The 17,133-nt window shown below is 40.7% G+C and overlaps 2 protein-coding genes across 4 annotated transcripts; both read left to right on the top strand.

Annotated features, from left to right (window-relative positions):
- Positions 1-169: 169 nt before the first annotated feature.
- LOC135263357 (eukaryotic translation initiation factor 4E type 2-like) lies at positions 170-5,640 on the top strand. The gene is made up of 7 exons (XM_064351284.1): positions 170-371; positions 1,563-1,668; positions 2,141-2,275; positions 3,216-3,320; positions 3,576-3,728; positions 4,283-4,419; positions 4,842-5,640. Exons 1-7 carry the CDS (start codon positions 355-357, stop codon positions 4,879-4,881), a joined length of 693 nt encoding a protein of 230 aa, XP_064207354.1. The 5' UTR covers positions 170-354; the 3' UTR covers positions 4,882-5,640.
- Positions 5,641-5,794: 154 nt separating this feature from the next.
- On the top strand, positions 5,795-11,464 carry si:ch211-284e13.9 (uncharacterized protein LOC566600 homolog). Of its 3 annotated transcripts, none has more exons than XR_010332447.1 (3): positions 5,795-7,615; positions 7,845-9,201; positions 9,391-11,464. XR_010332447.1 is itself a non-coding variant. In XM_064351286.1 (3 exons), the coding sequence occupies exons 2-3, from the start codon at positions 7,589-7,591 to the stop codon at positions 8,349-8,351; spliced, it is 534 nt and encodes a 177-aa protein (XP_064207356.1). In that variant the 5' UTR covers positions 5,795-7,344; positions 7,579-7,588; the 3' UTR covers positions 8,352-9,353. The 3 variants fall into 3 exon arrangements, 2 of the variants coding, with proteins under 2 accessions (XP_064207356.1, XP_064207355.1); XM_064351286.1 differs by lacking the exon at positions 9,391-11,464 and having other exon boundaries at positions 5,795-7,344; positions 7,579-7,615; positions 7,845-9,353; XM_064351285.1 differs by lacking the exon at positions 9,391-11,464 and having other exon boundaries at positions 7,845-9,353.
- Positions 11,465-17,133: the final 5,669 nt, after the last annotated feature.

The following is a 17,133-nucleotide window of genomic DNA, read 5'->3' as shown; positions in this document are numbered from 1 at the left end:
TATAGCATGCTTCAGAGAAAATGAGGTAGAGCAAAAAATTTGCCACATGCAACCAAAATAACCAAACCAACCTACAAGTGCAGGGTAATGTTACAATGCTGCGTTGCCACAACAGTTTTATGCAACTCGATTTATTTGTAACGCAATGTGGCTTTTTGTCCGAATATTCTTTCCGTTGTTTGGGTTGAACTGCGACTGCTCGGTTGTTCATGGATGACGGCGTCTAATAGGGGCTTTGCAATCTATTGCTTCACTTTCTTTTTGTCTACTTGTTTTTATCCTATTTGCTGTAAATAACGATTTGCTTTACGACTGCTTTTTGGTGTTTCGAGACTTGCTAGCTAGTAGCAAGCAATGAATCAGTTTGACCAGTAAGTTAACAAGTTAGCTAGCTAATTGCTAACGTAGAAGCTAGCAAACCTACTTGTTCTTTAGCGTTGTAGTTTCTGTGTCTGGAGTTCAGCAGAAACGTTCATTGCCTGTCAGAATTAACTGATATTCAGCCAATTTAACCATGGCAGACAGCGGTAATGTTAGCTAATTTTAAGTGTCATAGTTGTGCTACAAAGAATTTGTCGCTAGTTGGAAACAATAAGCTATAGCATTAGCTAGCTATTGTTAGCGTTAGATTAGTTTCAGCAACGTTGGCTTAGTAACTATCATTAAAATGTTGTGTAAGGTGCACGCTGGAACGCTGCTAGTGCTGAGAATAGTGGTAATGTAATTCAGTGGTTCCCAAACTCGGTCCTAGGGGACCGCTGTGTATCCTGGTTTTCGTTCCAACCACAATTGCAGTCCTAGGATTTTGACATGCTGTTAAGTCTTCTTAATTAGGTGCCTTAATGTTTTGAGGGCTTTTTTACCCACCTAAGCCCCATTATTTTAGAAATGGCTATGTGTGCCTTATAGCATAAATGTTCACATTGTACTTATTGTGATATATTGCAAACAACAACATGTTTGAAAGTGTGGACACGTCCACGAAAATTAGTAATTTGACAATGAAGAATTCAAAGGCAAAGTAAATGAAAACGAGCCAAACCTGCACTGTGTTCATATGCTTAAGGAAAAAATGATGAAAGAAAAACGTGTTCAACAACCTAATTAGAAGCCTGTTGATTCATCTCAGTCTTTAATCAGATCTGCAGTGTAGCTCAATAAGTAACCTACAATGTGAACATCGTGCTTTTATTCTTTGTGACTAGCATAGCTATTTCTGACATGATGTAGCTTAAGAGGGTAAATAATTCCTCTATGAAAAGCACCTAATTAAGAAAAATTAACAGCTTGTTTAATTTCTGTGATTGCAATTGTGGTTGGGACAGAAACCAGCATACTCAGGGGGTCCCCCAAGCCCGAGTTTGAGAATCACTGCTGTACTGAATCAGAGGGGACATGACTGGATGAGACCCAGAAATGTCTGGATTGATAGGGCAGTATGTGATCAGTGTTATTAGTATTTATGACACCCATGTTTTTTTCTTTGGGTCCATGATTCATTGTAGTGTTCCTGGGTACATGTGTTGCTGGACATTTAATCTGTTTTCTATCTGCCACTACAGTTTGAAAGATGATGACACCGGAGACAATGAAGACCCGGCAGCCACCCGTGAAGGGAAGATGGACAGCAGTGGTGTCAACAATCACAATAACAACGTACGACGAAAGGTTGGTGTTTTGGTGGTTAGCTTACTAGTCTTACCTAGGTAGGTAGGAAGGTATATATTGGAGCCACCTGAATGAAGAAGCAGGAATAATGCACTTGCATAGCTGGACAACAATACATTGCATTACTGCCATTTAGCAGATGGTTTAATCCTGAGTGGTTTACAAGTGCATAGGTCAGAAATCAAAGTGCAGTAATTCCCTAGAGTGGGTAAAGTAACTTAAAGGCACAGTTCAGCCAAAAATGAAGTAAAGGTATGTTTACACCCAGAGTGCTAGCTGGACCTGGTTTCTCTGATCAGGTGTCAAATAGCCTATATAGTGAAAATCTGTAATGTGTCACACACATATGTGGCAGGGCAACCACAATCGTATTGCCATAGCAACACATATAGCATGCAGGAACGTGGAAACCACATATACAGCATGCATAACGTATGCCCCACAACACACTCTCTGTCTCTCTCTCTCCCAGGCCATTTCTCCAGGGGCAGGTGAACACCCTCTCCAGTACAACTACACGTTTTGGTACTTCCGCCGAACACCCAGCCGTCCTGCCAACACCCAGAGCTATGAGCAGAACATCCGCCAGATAGGCACGGTGGCCTCGGTCAGTTCTATTCGGGAATGGGTGGGAGTGGTCTCTGAATAACACTGAAGCCAGTGCTGCAGTGGTGAAATACAGTGCCGTCCAAAAGCATGGTAACAGTAGGGTAAAATTAGGTGTTTTTGCTTTGTACTTAAAGCATTTGGATTTGAGATGAAAAGATGAATATGGGACAAAAGTACAGGCAGTCGGCTTTTATTTCATGGTATTTACATGCATGTATGTTTAACCATCTTTCAGAAACGGCTGTTTTGTGTCGAGTCTCCCGACTTTCAGCTGTGCAGAATTAGGTTAATGGATGAGCAAGGAAATGAAAGCAATAGGCACTGTAACACATATGCAAGGAAAATACCATGGGATAAAAGCTGATTGTACTTCTGTCTCATATTCATCTTTTTGATCTCAAATCAAAATGCCTCAAGTATATAGTAAAAATAATAAATTTCACTCTACTCTTACCATACTTTTGGAGGGCACTATACTTTTCACAGAAGACAGCCCAGCTCTTAAAGGATAACAAGAAGTTCTGAAGACACAAAAGATAAACTTTTTTTCGCATTACCAGTACAGGTCTTTTGCAGCTGGCATCCGTCAGATGTCAATAATAGTTATATAATACCACAAGATTCACATCTGGACAGATTAGGTTACACTGTCCAAATCAGGACTGCAGTTTAGCCTTTAAGAGAAAACCCTGTGTGCTGATTCAAATGGATGGAAGCTGTAGCATTTAGTTTTAAGAAGTACCTCACTCATGGGCACAGTGGCGCTCATTTTCAAAAAGCACTGTTGACTAATTGGACTATTCTGCTTACCCACTGAAAGGCAGACAAACTAGTCACATGGATGCAGATTTGGTGACTTGCTTTGGCAGCTCGTCAGTCTCTTTCGCTTGGGTAAGTCTGTCTGCCTACTTATAAACCATTCCTATTGTCTGTCTTAGGTGGAGCAGTTCTGGAAGCTCTACAGTCACCTGGTGCGGCCGGGAGACCTGATTGGCCACAGTGACTTCCACATCTTCAAGGAGGGCATCAAGCCCATGTGGGAGGTGAGTAGAGGCAGAGGAGACATTGATGTCTGGCTTATTTTGTGTGGCTGTACGCGTGTGTGAGAGAGAATGGAAAAGAGTGCGAAAATTATGTAGGACATTCAGTTGCTGCAGCTGTGTGTGCACATTGACTGTTCGGTGTGTAATTGTTGGAAGCTTCTGGAGTACACACCATGGCCTTACTTTGCATGCTGATAGCAGCCGTTTTCCCCCATTTGCATTGATGTGTTTTCCATAATTGGCCCGCTTCCTCAGGATGAAGCAAACAAGAACGGAGGGAAGTGGATCATTCGGCTGCGGAAGGGGCTGGCCTCACGGTTCTGGGAGAACATCATTCTGGCCATGCTGGGGGAGCAGTTTATGGTGGGAGAGGAGATCTGCGGTGTGGTGGTGTCTATCCGCTTCCAGGTCAGTCACTTGGGGGGCATTGGAGCCCTAGGTGTGCTTCTGGGGCATACAGTGAGGGCAGGAGCATAGGAAACACAGGGGATGGGGGGGACACATCCCGTCCAATATTTACAGGAGTTTATGTCCCCCTAAAACTTAAACTGAGATTGGGAGTTGTTTTACCGCTATGCTGCAAAACATACTTGGGGCCTTTCATTTTGAAAAGCCTTGCACATTGTGTTTCATTATTTCCTACCAACTGCAATTGAGTTGAATTTCTCTAACTCTGAATTCATCGGCAGAAATAATTTCTGTAGTGTGCAGAGAAGTTAACTGGTAATGTTTTCCCCTTCTGTTTGCCTGTAAATATGTAATATTTCCCTGATATTGAAATGTGTTTACACTCGCTTCACCATTCTTAAAACAGCAAGGTAATTGATAAGTTGCTAAAGTTGCTAGCTAGCATCACTTGCAAGACCTCTTCCAATCTTACCAGCTAGCTAAAATGACAAAGTTGAAACTGGACGTTGAATGTGTGTGCATTCGTGTGTTAATTTTATGGCATAACCCTACAGGAGGATATCCTGTCAATCTGGAACAAGACTGCCAACGACCAAGTGACTACTTCTCGTATCAGAGACACACTGCGCCGAGTCCTCAATTTGCCCCCCAACACCATAATGGAGTACAAAACCCACAACGATAGCCTCAAGTAAGTTTACACAAAAACTTGTATGCGTAAGCACAAGCACACACAGTCTGTTATTTTGACTCATGGCTCTCTTAAAATCAGCTTGACTCCGATTGCTAGCCACAAGCTTTTTCTTTCGCAGGCGTGTGCACACACACACACGCATACGCATACCCATACGCACGCACACGCACGCACATGCACATGCAGTGTTGATACCTGGATGACTTGTCCTTATATCTGTGGTTAGAGGCAGCATTTTTCCCCTCAGTGTTTTTGGTGACTTTGGCTTGAAGTTGAGAAGAAAGTTGTCAGGGCAGACGCACAAACTACAAAACCTTTGAGGCGGTTATATTGCACATACCCCACATGCATGCACTTTCTTTAATGTGTTTGCTGAGTCTCCCCCTCTCTTCACTGTCTATTTCTTTGCTTTCCCATAGGGACAATTCCAGTTTTCGCAACACGAAGATCGCATTGTGATGGACCTGAAAGGGACAAAGGGGGCCGGTGACATGCATATAGCCCTGTATCTCTTGCTACTAATGGACCTCGTCTTGGACAACTGTGGAAAATGTGTGGGGTGTGAGAGAGAGAGAGAGCCAGGGTGTGAGCGAGAGCAAAAGAGGGCGACTGGGCGAGCAGAAGGCGTGTGTGTGCGCATGTGTGCGCGTGTGTTTCTGCACATGTATGTGTGTGTTCTGCTCTCAGGGTACCTAAAACTTGTATTTCCTCTTACAGGCTGTGTGTCTGTGAGTAGGCAGGGAGTCATATTGCTTGAATTTCTGGTTTTAATTTTTGTGATATGTCTTACCACCTGTGTGTAGGCATTTATTTGTCCCCAGTGGTACCTATGAAAGTTTGTATATGTTTTTGTTAGTTTTTTCAGTGTAGTCTGGTGATCATTCGCATATATTCAGAGGTTTAGCGCAGAAAAATGTTTTTTTAAAAGAGAGAATTATTGCTTAGATATTGTAGAGATGAATGGAGCAACATAGGAGCAGGTACTGCTCACCTCCCTTCAGTCAACTGGGATTTGTAGCATTTTCCTCTGGCTGATACCTTAGGCTTATTTTGACAGGAAATTCCACATGTTGAAGTGCTCAATAATGTTTTAAAGAAGGCTGACAGTATGTCTACAACTGCACATAACAGGTAATTGAAGGTTATGTAATGCTAAGAATGCAGTTAATGCAAACAAAAATCTCAATTTTTAGTAAAATTATGTTTTGTCAGAAACAATGCGTTGTATCTGGTGTTACTTGTACTGAGCTCAAGTTGACTGGGAGCTGCCATTCCTTTCAAGTGAAGAAACGGGGTACGTACATGTACTAGACTTACCATCAAAACATGCTCAATAAGGGGTAGCTGATCCTGTTAAGTCATTGTTCTGCTGCATGGATGGGACCCCGTGTGGTGATTGGTTTTACTGTCACCCTGGGATTGGAGGGTTTCAGTCGGCCAGAATGACAGCACCTCATGGTAATGTCGAAGCAGGTGATGTCCGCCACACTTCCTGCCACACCAATGCCTACACACTTGTTTGTGAGGGGGGCGCATGCTTGACTGCGTAGGAGATTGAGCATTGCAGTGTGCGCATTATTGAATGTTACAAACTAGGGAGATAAATAGTAAAGAAGTAAAATGATTAAATGATTGAACAGAATAAAGTAAACAAAGGAGTTGTTATTTTTGTTCCACAGACTGTATGTCTTGTTCTGTGCTACTTTGCCGCTGACACATACATGTTGGTGATGGAGAGCACATCAGCTAACATAGTCTGCCTTTCCATTGGTGTGGTAGCTTTTGGCCTTAGAGAACTACTTGATGCATTTGTGCTGTTCCTTGGCACACTGTGCCACTTGTCATCCGCTTCCACGTGAGAACAGATTTAAGTGCTCGCTATAAATAAAAATGAATATGGCCGGTGATTCCAGAGTACAAAACCATCTGCTTTAACAGGCACCTCTGACTGTAGATTTGATGGCACTTGTGCTGGCACCTCCAAAAGCACCACGGTGTTCCCTTGAGCTGTAAATGTGGGTGAAATCACTTTAATATGTTCCAGTATCCCAGTTGTTGCACATCATCTCACTTGTACATATCCTGTGAGACAAGCCCCTGTTTGGAGATGTCAGTACCAGAGTCAGAGCACTCCCTCTATAAACCCCCTCCATTTTGGGCTGCCACTTGTTGGAGAGGGCCAGTTTTCCTCCCCTTTGCTTTCTTCCAGTTGGCTGTAAGCAATACCAACTCAATCCATGTCTGTACAGCACCAAAGGTTTGCCACTTTTCACGGTTTTCTGTAACGTTTGCTACTTTTCAAGATTTTCCTATAAACATCTTCTGCAACCACTCCCTTAGGCCCAGAATTTGGATAAAAACTACGGGAATCCAGCCTAGTCTCTGTTTTACGAATCAGGGTACCTAGGTGAAGCAATAAACCGTTCCGGGATTTGCAGATATCCAGCTAACTCAGTAACCCTGCTTCGTGAAATACAACCCTGGTAAAACAGTGTCCCCAAAAGTGAACATAAAACGCCTTCCTAAAATCGATATAATTGTTTGACAAAGACGCCCACGTTGAACTGCAACCTCAACTGCAGATTTATCACGAATCCTCATACAGGAGATGGCTGATGAATAAATCCTGAAACAATATGCTTAAATATCGGTCGCAGGGGGAGGTGGAAATACTGCTCAAAACCAGAGACTGCGCGTGTCTTTATGCTGTAAAATGCGCAAGCAATTACTGTCATCTCGTAACTTCTTAGTTTGATTAAAAAAGAAAGCGAAACCAAAGTGCGAAAATCTTTACCACTTTCATTTTAAAACGCGGAGTTGCTGTAAAAAACAACAACCGTCAGTGCTGTAAGATTACAGGCCTCGGTATAAAATCAAAGTTCTGGAAGAAAATATCCGAGAGTTATTTACGGAAAATTACAGGTAGGTCAGTGGATTCCGTCAAGCTAATACAGCTATTTATGTAGCCTACCAATAAAGTATTGAGTGGGCTTATCTTTAAGACGTCAGTGTTGTGGGTCTTTCAAGCTTAAGAGTGCTTATGAGCTTGAATAGAAAGAGAAAGATACTAAATCAGTTTTTTTTCTAACAGAATTACTGTTTTCTTCATTCAGTTTGAGAATGTAATTACAGTTACTTTCTTTGTATTCTTGCCAGGTTCTCAAACATGAGTACATCTGCGGTGCTGACACAGGTAGGGTATAAAGTAAAAATACAGGGGGGGTATATATGTTTAAAATAAATTTAAAAATATTTTTTCTCCCCTGACGGAATACATGTATGGCAAGTAGAGTAAGCCAGCGGCCGGCTTCGTATTGCAGGTTGATTTGAAAAGCTGACATGTAAAAGTTCATGTATTCCTATGTTTTTATGTTTTGTTTGTGGGGATGTCCCTCTGTGTGTCTGTCCACCTCGCCGCCTAGTGTCCTCGCTGCAAGCAGGAGCAGGCTAAAATAGTGGGGGATCAGCGTGCTGTGTGCAGTCTCTGCTCCAAGGCCCTACGACGTGTGTACCAGTTCTGTTGGGCATGCCGACGGGAATGGCAGGGGGAGAACTGCAGCAATACCTGCGACCTTCCTGGATGTGCCTTACGGGCTGCTCTTCTGTCTGACGTCGTGATCACCGACCCAGTGAGCTCCGTACTGGGATGCCCCTTTTTCCGGGCGTGCCCGGCATGCAAAAACCTTCTGACGCATTCAGGGGAGGGCTGTCCATATATTGAATGTCCGCAGTGCTGTACAGGTTTCTGCTTTCGCTGTCTTAGGGAGGAGTGTGATGGTTATGTTGGTTATGAATTTGATGAGAATCCTGAATCTGATGATGATGATGATGATGAGGAATACGATGGATATTCAGATTATTATTGTGATGTTGTTAAACCGTGCACTGTGATAGATAATAGCACAGCTCTTGAAGCATTGGGGTTATAGTGATTGCAGTTTCTGCCGTGAAAGGTTGAAATCAGCTGTATTCATTCTGAAACAAAATGGTTTCATTTGATCTTATTTCTTTGGATTGATTAATGTCTTTAGAATTAAAATAAAAATGTAACTTAAGTTGTTGACTGATTGGATTTTAAATCACACAGAATTGTTTTCTATATATTTGTTTTTGGTCTTTGTTAATTATTACAATAAGTTCTGCCCAGTGGGTAGAATAAATGTCAAATCATTCATGTCACTGCTGATCTCTTTACTGTACACCTGTTGTGTAACAAATATAAAACTCACTTTTACAACTGGGTGTACGGCAGAAAACAGACTGTTTACTGTGCTGACAGGGAGTTAGCAGGTGTGATAAAGTTTATCACACCTGCTAACTCCCTGTCAGCACAGTATGATATGTGCTCAGTTGCAGAACATCCTACTGGATCAGCATTATGTAAAAGTTGGGTTCTCCATAATACAGTGTAATCATGTTTTGTATTGTTGTAAAGCCGTTGTTATGGGAACAAGTTTTGGTGACTTGGGTGCTGTGGTGCAAAAGATCTTGATACCTATGGGTCAGCACCCAGCCAGACACAAAGGTTACTCAGTGTGGTATGCTTACAGACAGTGCAAGCTGGCTCATTAATGTACTGTTTTTTATGTTTGTGTCTATATTTGATGTCTTGGTGTTTGCTTTTTTAGTCTCCTCCATCTACTATGCATAATTGTTAGCTCAAAGGAAATGTTAAAACACAATGAATCCTGTACCAGTAGCACTGGGTAAGACTACATGCGTTTCTTCACCACTCAGGTACTTCCGCTGTTTGGTTTATCTGAGGGGCTTCTTACACAGGTATATACTGTACACTGAAATATGATTCATTGCTATTTTCTGTTTTGATTTTATTTGAACGAATTAATTCTAAACATATACATCTTTGCAAACTATCTTGTTTTGTATGAAATGAGTAGTGATAATAAAATGTATGTTACAGCATGTGAAAACCAAGTGTAGCTGACACTTTTCTCCTTTGTCCTGCAGATGGCAGACAAAACCTACAGATCATTTACTTAAGGCCTTGAGTCCAATCAGTTCAATTTCAGAAGTGGAACTAATTTTGAATTTTTTTATTTTAATTGGATTTAAATTCTGTGTTTCTGTGGACAAATATAAAATATAGACAATGAACAACATTTTTTCCTTTACATTTAATCAGACACTCCTATCCTTAGTGACTCACATAGATTTCATTCTTTTAACTTATGATCCATTTATACAGCTGGATATTTGCTGAAGCAATTCAGGTTATGTACCTTAGTTAAGGTTACAACAGCAGAACCGTGCCTAGGAATCAAACCTATAACCTTGGACCATTATACTATACTGCCACCCTTAAGACTGAATGTCAGACTGGATATAAAAATAATTTTCTCAATAATTGTTTCCCTTCTTATGTTTCTCATTCCTTTATGTGACAAAAGAAAGCTTGTATATGAAAGACACCAGAATCCAAGGCCATCTATAGTCTGGTTTCTTGACTCACTGGCTGGGAAATTCTATGCAACTGCACAGCGATGAGACCTAAGTGTATACTTCACCTTAAATAGAGTGGTACATATGCCTGGCTATTTGTGACAATAAGGTTATTTACTTAACTGCTGCAAAGTATAAGTATTTAATCTCAAATTAATACCACAAATAATTTTGATACTGGTGGGTTTTATTCTTTTGTTTCTGGAATGTATTGATGTACTATGAAAGCATAATTATTGCATCAAACTGTTTGAATTATACATAAGGGACAAAACTGAAAACACATTACCATAGCAATTTCTGTTAGGCTGATGTTGTATTAAATAATTTTGCAGTATCTCTCATTAAGGGAGATTTTTTTTCAACCCCTTCATATAGCTGGATATTTTAAGCAATTCAAGTTCAATACCTTGCTCAACGGTAGCTGCAATGGATAACTTCTCAACTTGGTTTAACTTCTCGTACACAGTAAGATGCCTCTGTCTCCCTCTTCCTCCTTTCGACGGTCTTGCATGTGGCTGCACTTTCCTCTCTCCTTTTTCCTTCCCTCATTGTATCACTGTACCCTCCACTTCCGCTTCATCTGGATTCTGGTGGTCTACCCATTTCCTTCCCTTCCCTACAACAAGGTGAGGTACACGTTGCAGTGCCAGCTAACCACATAGCTGATAGTTTTTGCTATTTTGCTTTCTGGTGGCAGTGGCTGCCTTGCAGTTTGCTCCCTGTGCTGGAGATGAGCCCAGTCTGTGAATCTCTGTCTCCTCGTGTGACCTTGCAGTGAGAGGAATCCTGTGAGCCCTGGCTGCCCATCTCACACTGATAAGCAGATTGAAAGCAGCAACTAAGTTTAGCAGGACTAAATCTGACTAAATGTATTAATCCACCTGAAGAATGGCTCACAATTATTCAGAGATAAACAGAGATTGACAAACTACAGACTCCTCCAGACAATTCTCTGCCTAATCTCTCTTCCACTTTCCTTTCTCTCCAATTCTCCTCTCTCTCTGTCTCTGTCTCTTGACTTTTTGACTTCAGAAGTCAAAAACTCTTTCTCTTTCTTTTTCCCTTTCCCTTTCTCTTTCTGTCCCTCCTTGGCCCTGACAGGAAGACTGGCGTTACCGTGACTTCTACAGCCCATCTCAGGCTGGGACATTGCCAGAGTGTGCCAGGCCAGAGGGTAAAAGCTGACAAATGTTAATACCACATGGTATTAACCACATGGTATTAACAGTGTACAACTTGAACATAGAACTGTGCATTGGAGAGACCAGTCATGGTAACCTGTGAGGGCCAGGGTCACTGCAGTCTTGTGATTCTGTGGATACAAAAGGGAAACCAACCTGGTCAAATAATGGGACGTGTGGGAAGAATTGCAGTATGCATTATCTACCGAAAACAATGATTAGTGTATAGAATTTTCCCAAATATCGCGAAGTAGATGAGATACCATTCCTACGCTAAATGCGCTGTTTGGTAAATGCATTGGCAGTCCTTTTTTTCCAATTGGGAAAACTCTGCTACTACTGCATGGAAATGTGCTCAAATTCGAAATCAAATTTCTACTTTGTAACTTTGTAAAGTATATCAGAGTGCAAAATGTTTATTTATTCATTTTTCATTATTAATCAATTTTCATTGTTTTTCATTGTATTGTAGCTATTGACAACACTGAAAACGTTCTGGAGTTGGCTTCGATATATAAGTTAAATGCACCAAATTACCAAATTACACTTACCCTTTTACTCTTACAAGGATACTAATGGAGCAGAACCTGGAGTCCAGCGAGAAATAAGAAATGAATGGGTCCCAGATAGAACTAAACTTATCAGGTATACCCCGCCTTTCAAATCTCATTTTTTCCAAATTGAGGTAAGTCATAAAACCTATTGCCCAGTGAATATGGGAAGGTGGATTGATCTGCTTTTTAGAAGGAGTAAAAAAAGCTAGGGCATCATTCTGGAGAGAGGGCAAAGCTGCAGTTCTGGGGGGTAGGCCAGAAAGAGCGACCAAAGGGCAGGGATCAATATTAACCACTGAAGCCTTGGAGAGTGAAGTAAGGGCTGATTGCCAGAATGAGAGCAGAACTGGGCAGAACCATCTATCCGATATAGTGTTGAGATCTGGTTTTATTTTAGAAATCAATGTCAATGTGAGTGGAGTGCAGAACAAAGCAGCCAAGGATAAATGCTGGGACCCAATGTATGGTGAACTGGGGGAAAAAAAACATAGTGACCAGAAGTGGGACTAAAGAACCACATATCAGAGATACCAAACGCATCCAAAATCCAAATCCAAAAAAGGACTGAAGAAGTTTAAAGAAGGATTCAGTGTACGACTAAAGTCTCCTCCTGGAATTATATCATAATAATTTTAATTGGGAAGGACAGAAATCAATTTGGAGATGAAATGATGATCATACTAGTTTTGGGCATATATGTTTATGAGAAAAACCTTAGCCAAATAGAAAGAGAAAGAATATCCAAACACATGATATGAGAAAACAAAATATAATAAGCAATAATGCAAAGGGAAAAAAGACTAATAATAATAATCATCATCATCATCATCATAATAATAACCCACAGAAGCCAGGGGGGGACACCCTGACCACAGGACTTATATACACCTTCCCAAGGGATACAATATTTTCCTTGAGAGCACCATGAAAAAAGTCAACAGTCTGAAACTATTGGGATTTCACAATCCTATAACCCTGATTATACAACCCAAGACAGTGATTGGCTCTAGCCATTATGGGGTTCTGAATCCTCACAACTGAAACTGAACTTCTGCCCTCAGGAAAAGGAGTCCCCTGCCCGCATGTCCCTGAGTAAGTGTGTCACTGCCCAGGGTCCTGCTGCCCTCTCAGGCTTTGGGAGGAAACAGGAACAGCTGCCAGCAGCCAAAGAGGGGGATCAGCCCCACTGTTTACTCACCCCTCCCAGTGTGACAGTGGACCATTGGTATACGTTATGAAAGCGACAGCCTTTTCTTGTTGCACCCACCCTACTCATTTATTTTTAAAATCATCAATAGCTATCTAATTCCTATTTTTCTTGTCTCAGACAGGAAACCTGTAGTGGCCTTGAAATGAACTTTCAGTCCATTGCATTATCAATTCCTTGTGGGTGAAAGATTTACAGTGAAATCCATGCTGTTGTAAACAGCTCTAAGACCCTCATCTAAATCATGGCCCTCTTTGTCTCTCCCTCTTTGTCTGCCATTACTGTCGGGCCTTTTCTCTTAGAGGTAGATGCTGATTGGTGCATTCTTTTGTCACAAGTTGGCCAGATTATTGTAATGCGCTACTCTGCGGTATTCCCAAACGTACATATCGATTGGCTGCAAGTTGTACAAAATAAGATAAAAAACCAAAAAAAGAGTCCAAATTGCCATTGTCCTTTCAGCCTTGCACTTGTTGCCTGTTAGTTTTAGAATTGATCTTAAAATCCTTTCTTTTACTGGTTTTTCAAAGCATAGCATGGTCTAGCACCCACATACCTTACTGACATGTTAGTTAAATATCAGCCTGTATGAAATTTGAGATCTTCTGATGCCAACTTGCTCTGTGTCCCGAAGGTAAAACTAGTGAGGAGTGATTTTTATGTCCCCAAACTCTGGAACACTTTGGCTTCAGTCAGGATCTTTAAGAGAAAGTTTTTAAAAACATTTTCTCTCTATGGGTGCTTTCTTCTTTTAAAGTTTATTCGGCTGTTCTTGTTTTAGTATTATTTTAGTATTATTGTGTGTTATTACTCCTGCTTATTTTATCATTATTTACCTCTTTTATTTAGATTTATTTATTCTTAATGACCTCTTTTATCTCTATTATGTCTGTCTATTTCTGTTCTGCCATGTGTCTCTTTTATATGATACATTTGTGACATTAATGAAAAATATTTTATTATTCAAATGTCATGACGGTGTTTGTTCGACAAAACAGCGCCTGATGCTCAACTCTTATGGTTAATCCAGTATGATCTCAGGGTAACTGGTTCCCATGATGATGGCAACAAATGAAATGTTCTTATAAAGAAATCAAACGTTTCTTCTGTCACCATGAAAACCTAAATCTTAATGTTTGTGACAGACTGCAAAACATTGTGTAGTTTTACTACTGAAAACAGCTTTCAGAAAAAAAACTGCTTAAAGAATTGCTGCATTTTAAACTACTCTTCAGAGGTCTAGCTGATGTAGGACTGTACTACTTGTTACCAGAGTAAAGGATGGCATTTACATCATGATTTTTTTATTTTTACATAATTGTTTGGCAGGTACCTACATCTAGGGTGACTATTTGATGTCATCAGTAATTTCTGATAGCTGAAGCCAAACTCTCTGGTGCACGTAGAAACAGGTGGCTGAGCCACGTGTTTTTGGGGAAAGCCTGGCTCTGCAGTCTCCCATGTGTCCCTTGCAGTGGGGTTCCCCTGTGGTTGGGATTAATTGGACTTTCCAAATTAGGGTGGGAATTAGATATGTATAGTACCGCGTTGAGTGCCAAATTAAAAAATAAATAAAAAGAGGACGTACTTTCTTTTGTTCTTCATGGACCCCCTAGTGGTAAAGTGAGCTACCTGCAACCCAAAGAAAAGTTGGATCCTTCTCAGCCTTCTGCCACAACTAAAACCCACCAGTTTATATTATAGCATCGTTAGTACCCCATATTTGATTTGTGATATTCTCTCTCTCACTCTCAAATGCACACACACACACACACACACATTTCTTGCTCTCTTTCACTCTCCCTCTCGCCTTTTCTCTCCCTCTCCCCCTGTCTCTCTCCTAGAGGCTTGGAGAGGCTTATCCTCTACCTGGCATGTCCTTTTAATTAGGTTGGGAGCATTGTGTCTGGAATTTCTACTTCAAACTGATAAGCAGTTGGATCATCTTTAAATGTCAATATTTCATTGTTGACTTTTGGTGAGATTTTTAAAAGGATGGCTGTAATTTCAAAACCAAGCACAGAAAATGTGAAAAAAAACCTTTGTTTAATTAATGGATTCAGAGGGGGGAAAACACAATTTTAAACTTTCCTATTATTTCTTTTTTCATTCATCTGGAGATCTTCATTTTTGCCTTGGTATTATTTCTAATGAGATTTCTCTTTCTGTTATAGAGACTCCCAACCTGCCAATCACCTGGATATTTGTGCTTGTGGTACCAAGGATGAGGATAGCTGACATGTCATTAAAGGGGCATGTCATTAAACGTGCCTTTCTAGAGGATCGGTTGTCCTGTTTTCAGTTCTGTGTCCTGCACATCAATTATTTAATGATTGCAAATGTACTGTGTCCTATGATGCCACAAGTATGTCCAAAGAAGAAAGAAAATCTAAATTTAAAGAGATTTCATCTTTTGATTACAGCGATGTAACAGAATTTGGTTTATAGTTTTTAAGTTTTTTTCTGAGGATAATTTCCCCAACCAGATGGTGTACAGCTAGCATTGCGCTGCCCTGCAATACAGTTTCAGACCAATGGCTTTGAAACCAGAGGTTAGTGCCAAAGGATTTCCTGATTCCCCTCATGTTTTACTGTAAGTTCTGTCTCTGAGAACTGTCAGATCCGCTGTGTCTGATATTGTTGTGCAAACGTGATGTATGCAAACCAGCTAACCACCTGTTAATGTGATAAAATGGGGGTAAAGGTGTGGAGAGAGGACATTTCGGTGACACCCTAAAGTGAGTTCAGATTCCTGTTTTGAATTCCCTGTATCGCTCTGTCTCTACGGGCCCATATTCGCTTCAAAACTATGAGAGCAGACTAGATGAGATTAGTTTGAAATGGTAGAATGTCACTGAATGAAAACCCAACAGACCACATCAAAATGACTATTCACATTTAAATGACAACAATTAAATGATACAGACTGAAGACTTTTTTTGACTTTGAAGCTGGAGGTTGGTTGTGCATGGTCTTGTCTGATCTAATGTATGGTCATTTCTGAAATAGTTTATTGAAACACAAACAGACTTTGAAAAATGCAGAGAGAGCCTGTGGGGCTTCTATGTGAGACTGGAAGAGAGGGTGCGGGTGAGGTCACAGTCACAGAGAGTGAGGACAGACTTAGCCACCTGTTATTTGGCAGCATTCAGGTCCTGCTTTTTTGCCTAATGACCCGTACATGTTGCCACATGGCTAATCAGCTTGCCACATGCTGGCGGCTGGAGACTTTAGGGGCAGCCAGGTACAAGGGGCCAGTGAGGCCAGAAGGGTTGATGGAGGAGGAATGCCACTTTGAAGGTAGAGAGACTGTCTGAAAATTTATTGCAAACCATAAAAATATAGTTTTGCGACACAAAAATATGCAGTATGTTTAATGTTTAACTTATTTTTATGATGATGATGAGATGATGATTATGATGATGATGACAATGACAATGATGGTGATTGTTATTATTAATTGTAATAGTATTATTATTATTATTATCTCTCCTATATTGATACCAGTATAATAAATGCCGTCTTCAGAATCATCATAATCATGACATCTACTTCTACCGCTGAACTGTGATTAATGTCTTATCTGTGTTGAAACGCTGAATAGACAACATGCTTAGCTAATGTAGAAATGTACTTTGGTACAGTCATGCTGCTGGTTGAACTGTTCAGTTGCCAGTTTTCTAAAAAGTGACTTACACTTGTAAGTCACTGTGAAAATCTAATTTAGTATGCTGAATGCCTAAATGGTAGAGTAGGATGTAACATGTTAGAGGACATGATGCATGAGCGGTAGCACAAAGTGCTCTAGTTTCACAACTGTTGACTATTACTGACTTGTTCATGCACCTGGGGGACACAAAGCAGTCTCTTTGTTTGAGAATTGGGAGAGAAAGAGATTAATGGGAGATGAAGCAGGATGCTTGACTGTGAGCCGTAGCAGAGAGTATGCATACAACCATAATCAGTTTTGTGCTGTTGACATTGTTTTTATGAACTCGAAACAAAGAGTTGTCTGAACCACCAGCTGAGGAAATTTCTACATGGAATTTGCATTTGTTTATTATAAAAAGACCCTGTGAACACAGGAAAGTGATTCATTGACCCTTACGTGAAATTATTTATTTGAAAAATTCAAATCGGCAGTTTTTCTGTAAAAATGGCTGAGGGTGTGGCCTTTCCCCTTACCCAGTAAAAGGTCGTTGGATTTAAAATAAAAAATAACATTTTACTGTGCCAAAATGCTGTAAAAAGCTGAGGACAGAAAATCCTAATCGTTGCTGTGACAATGCTTTGACATTTCTTTTCT

Source organism: Anguilla rostrata, chromosome 9, assembly GCF_018555375.3.
Source record: "Anguilla rostrata isolate EN2019 chromosome 9, ASM1855537v3, whole genome shotgun sequence".
NCBI lineage: Eukaryota > Metazoa > Chordata > Actinopteri > Anguilliformes > Anguillidae > Anguilla > Anguilla rostrata.
The sequence above is the reverse complement of the archived record's forward strand: the minus strand, read 5'-3'. Positions and strand labels throughout refer to the sequence as shown.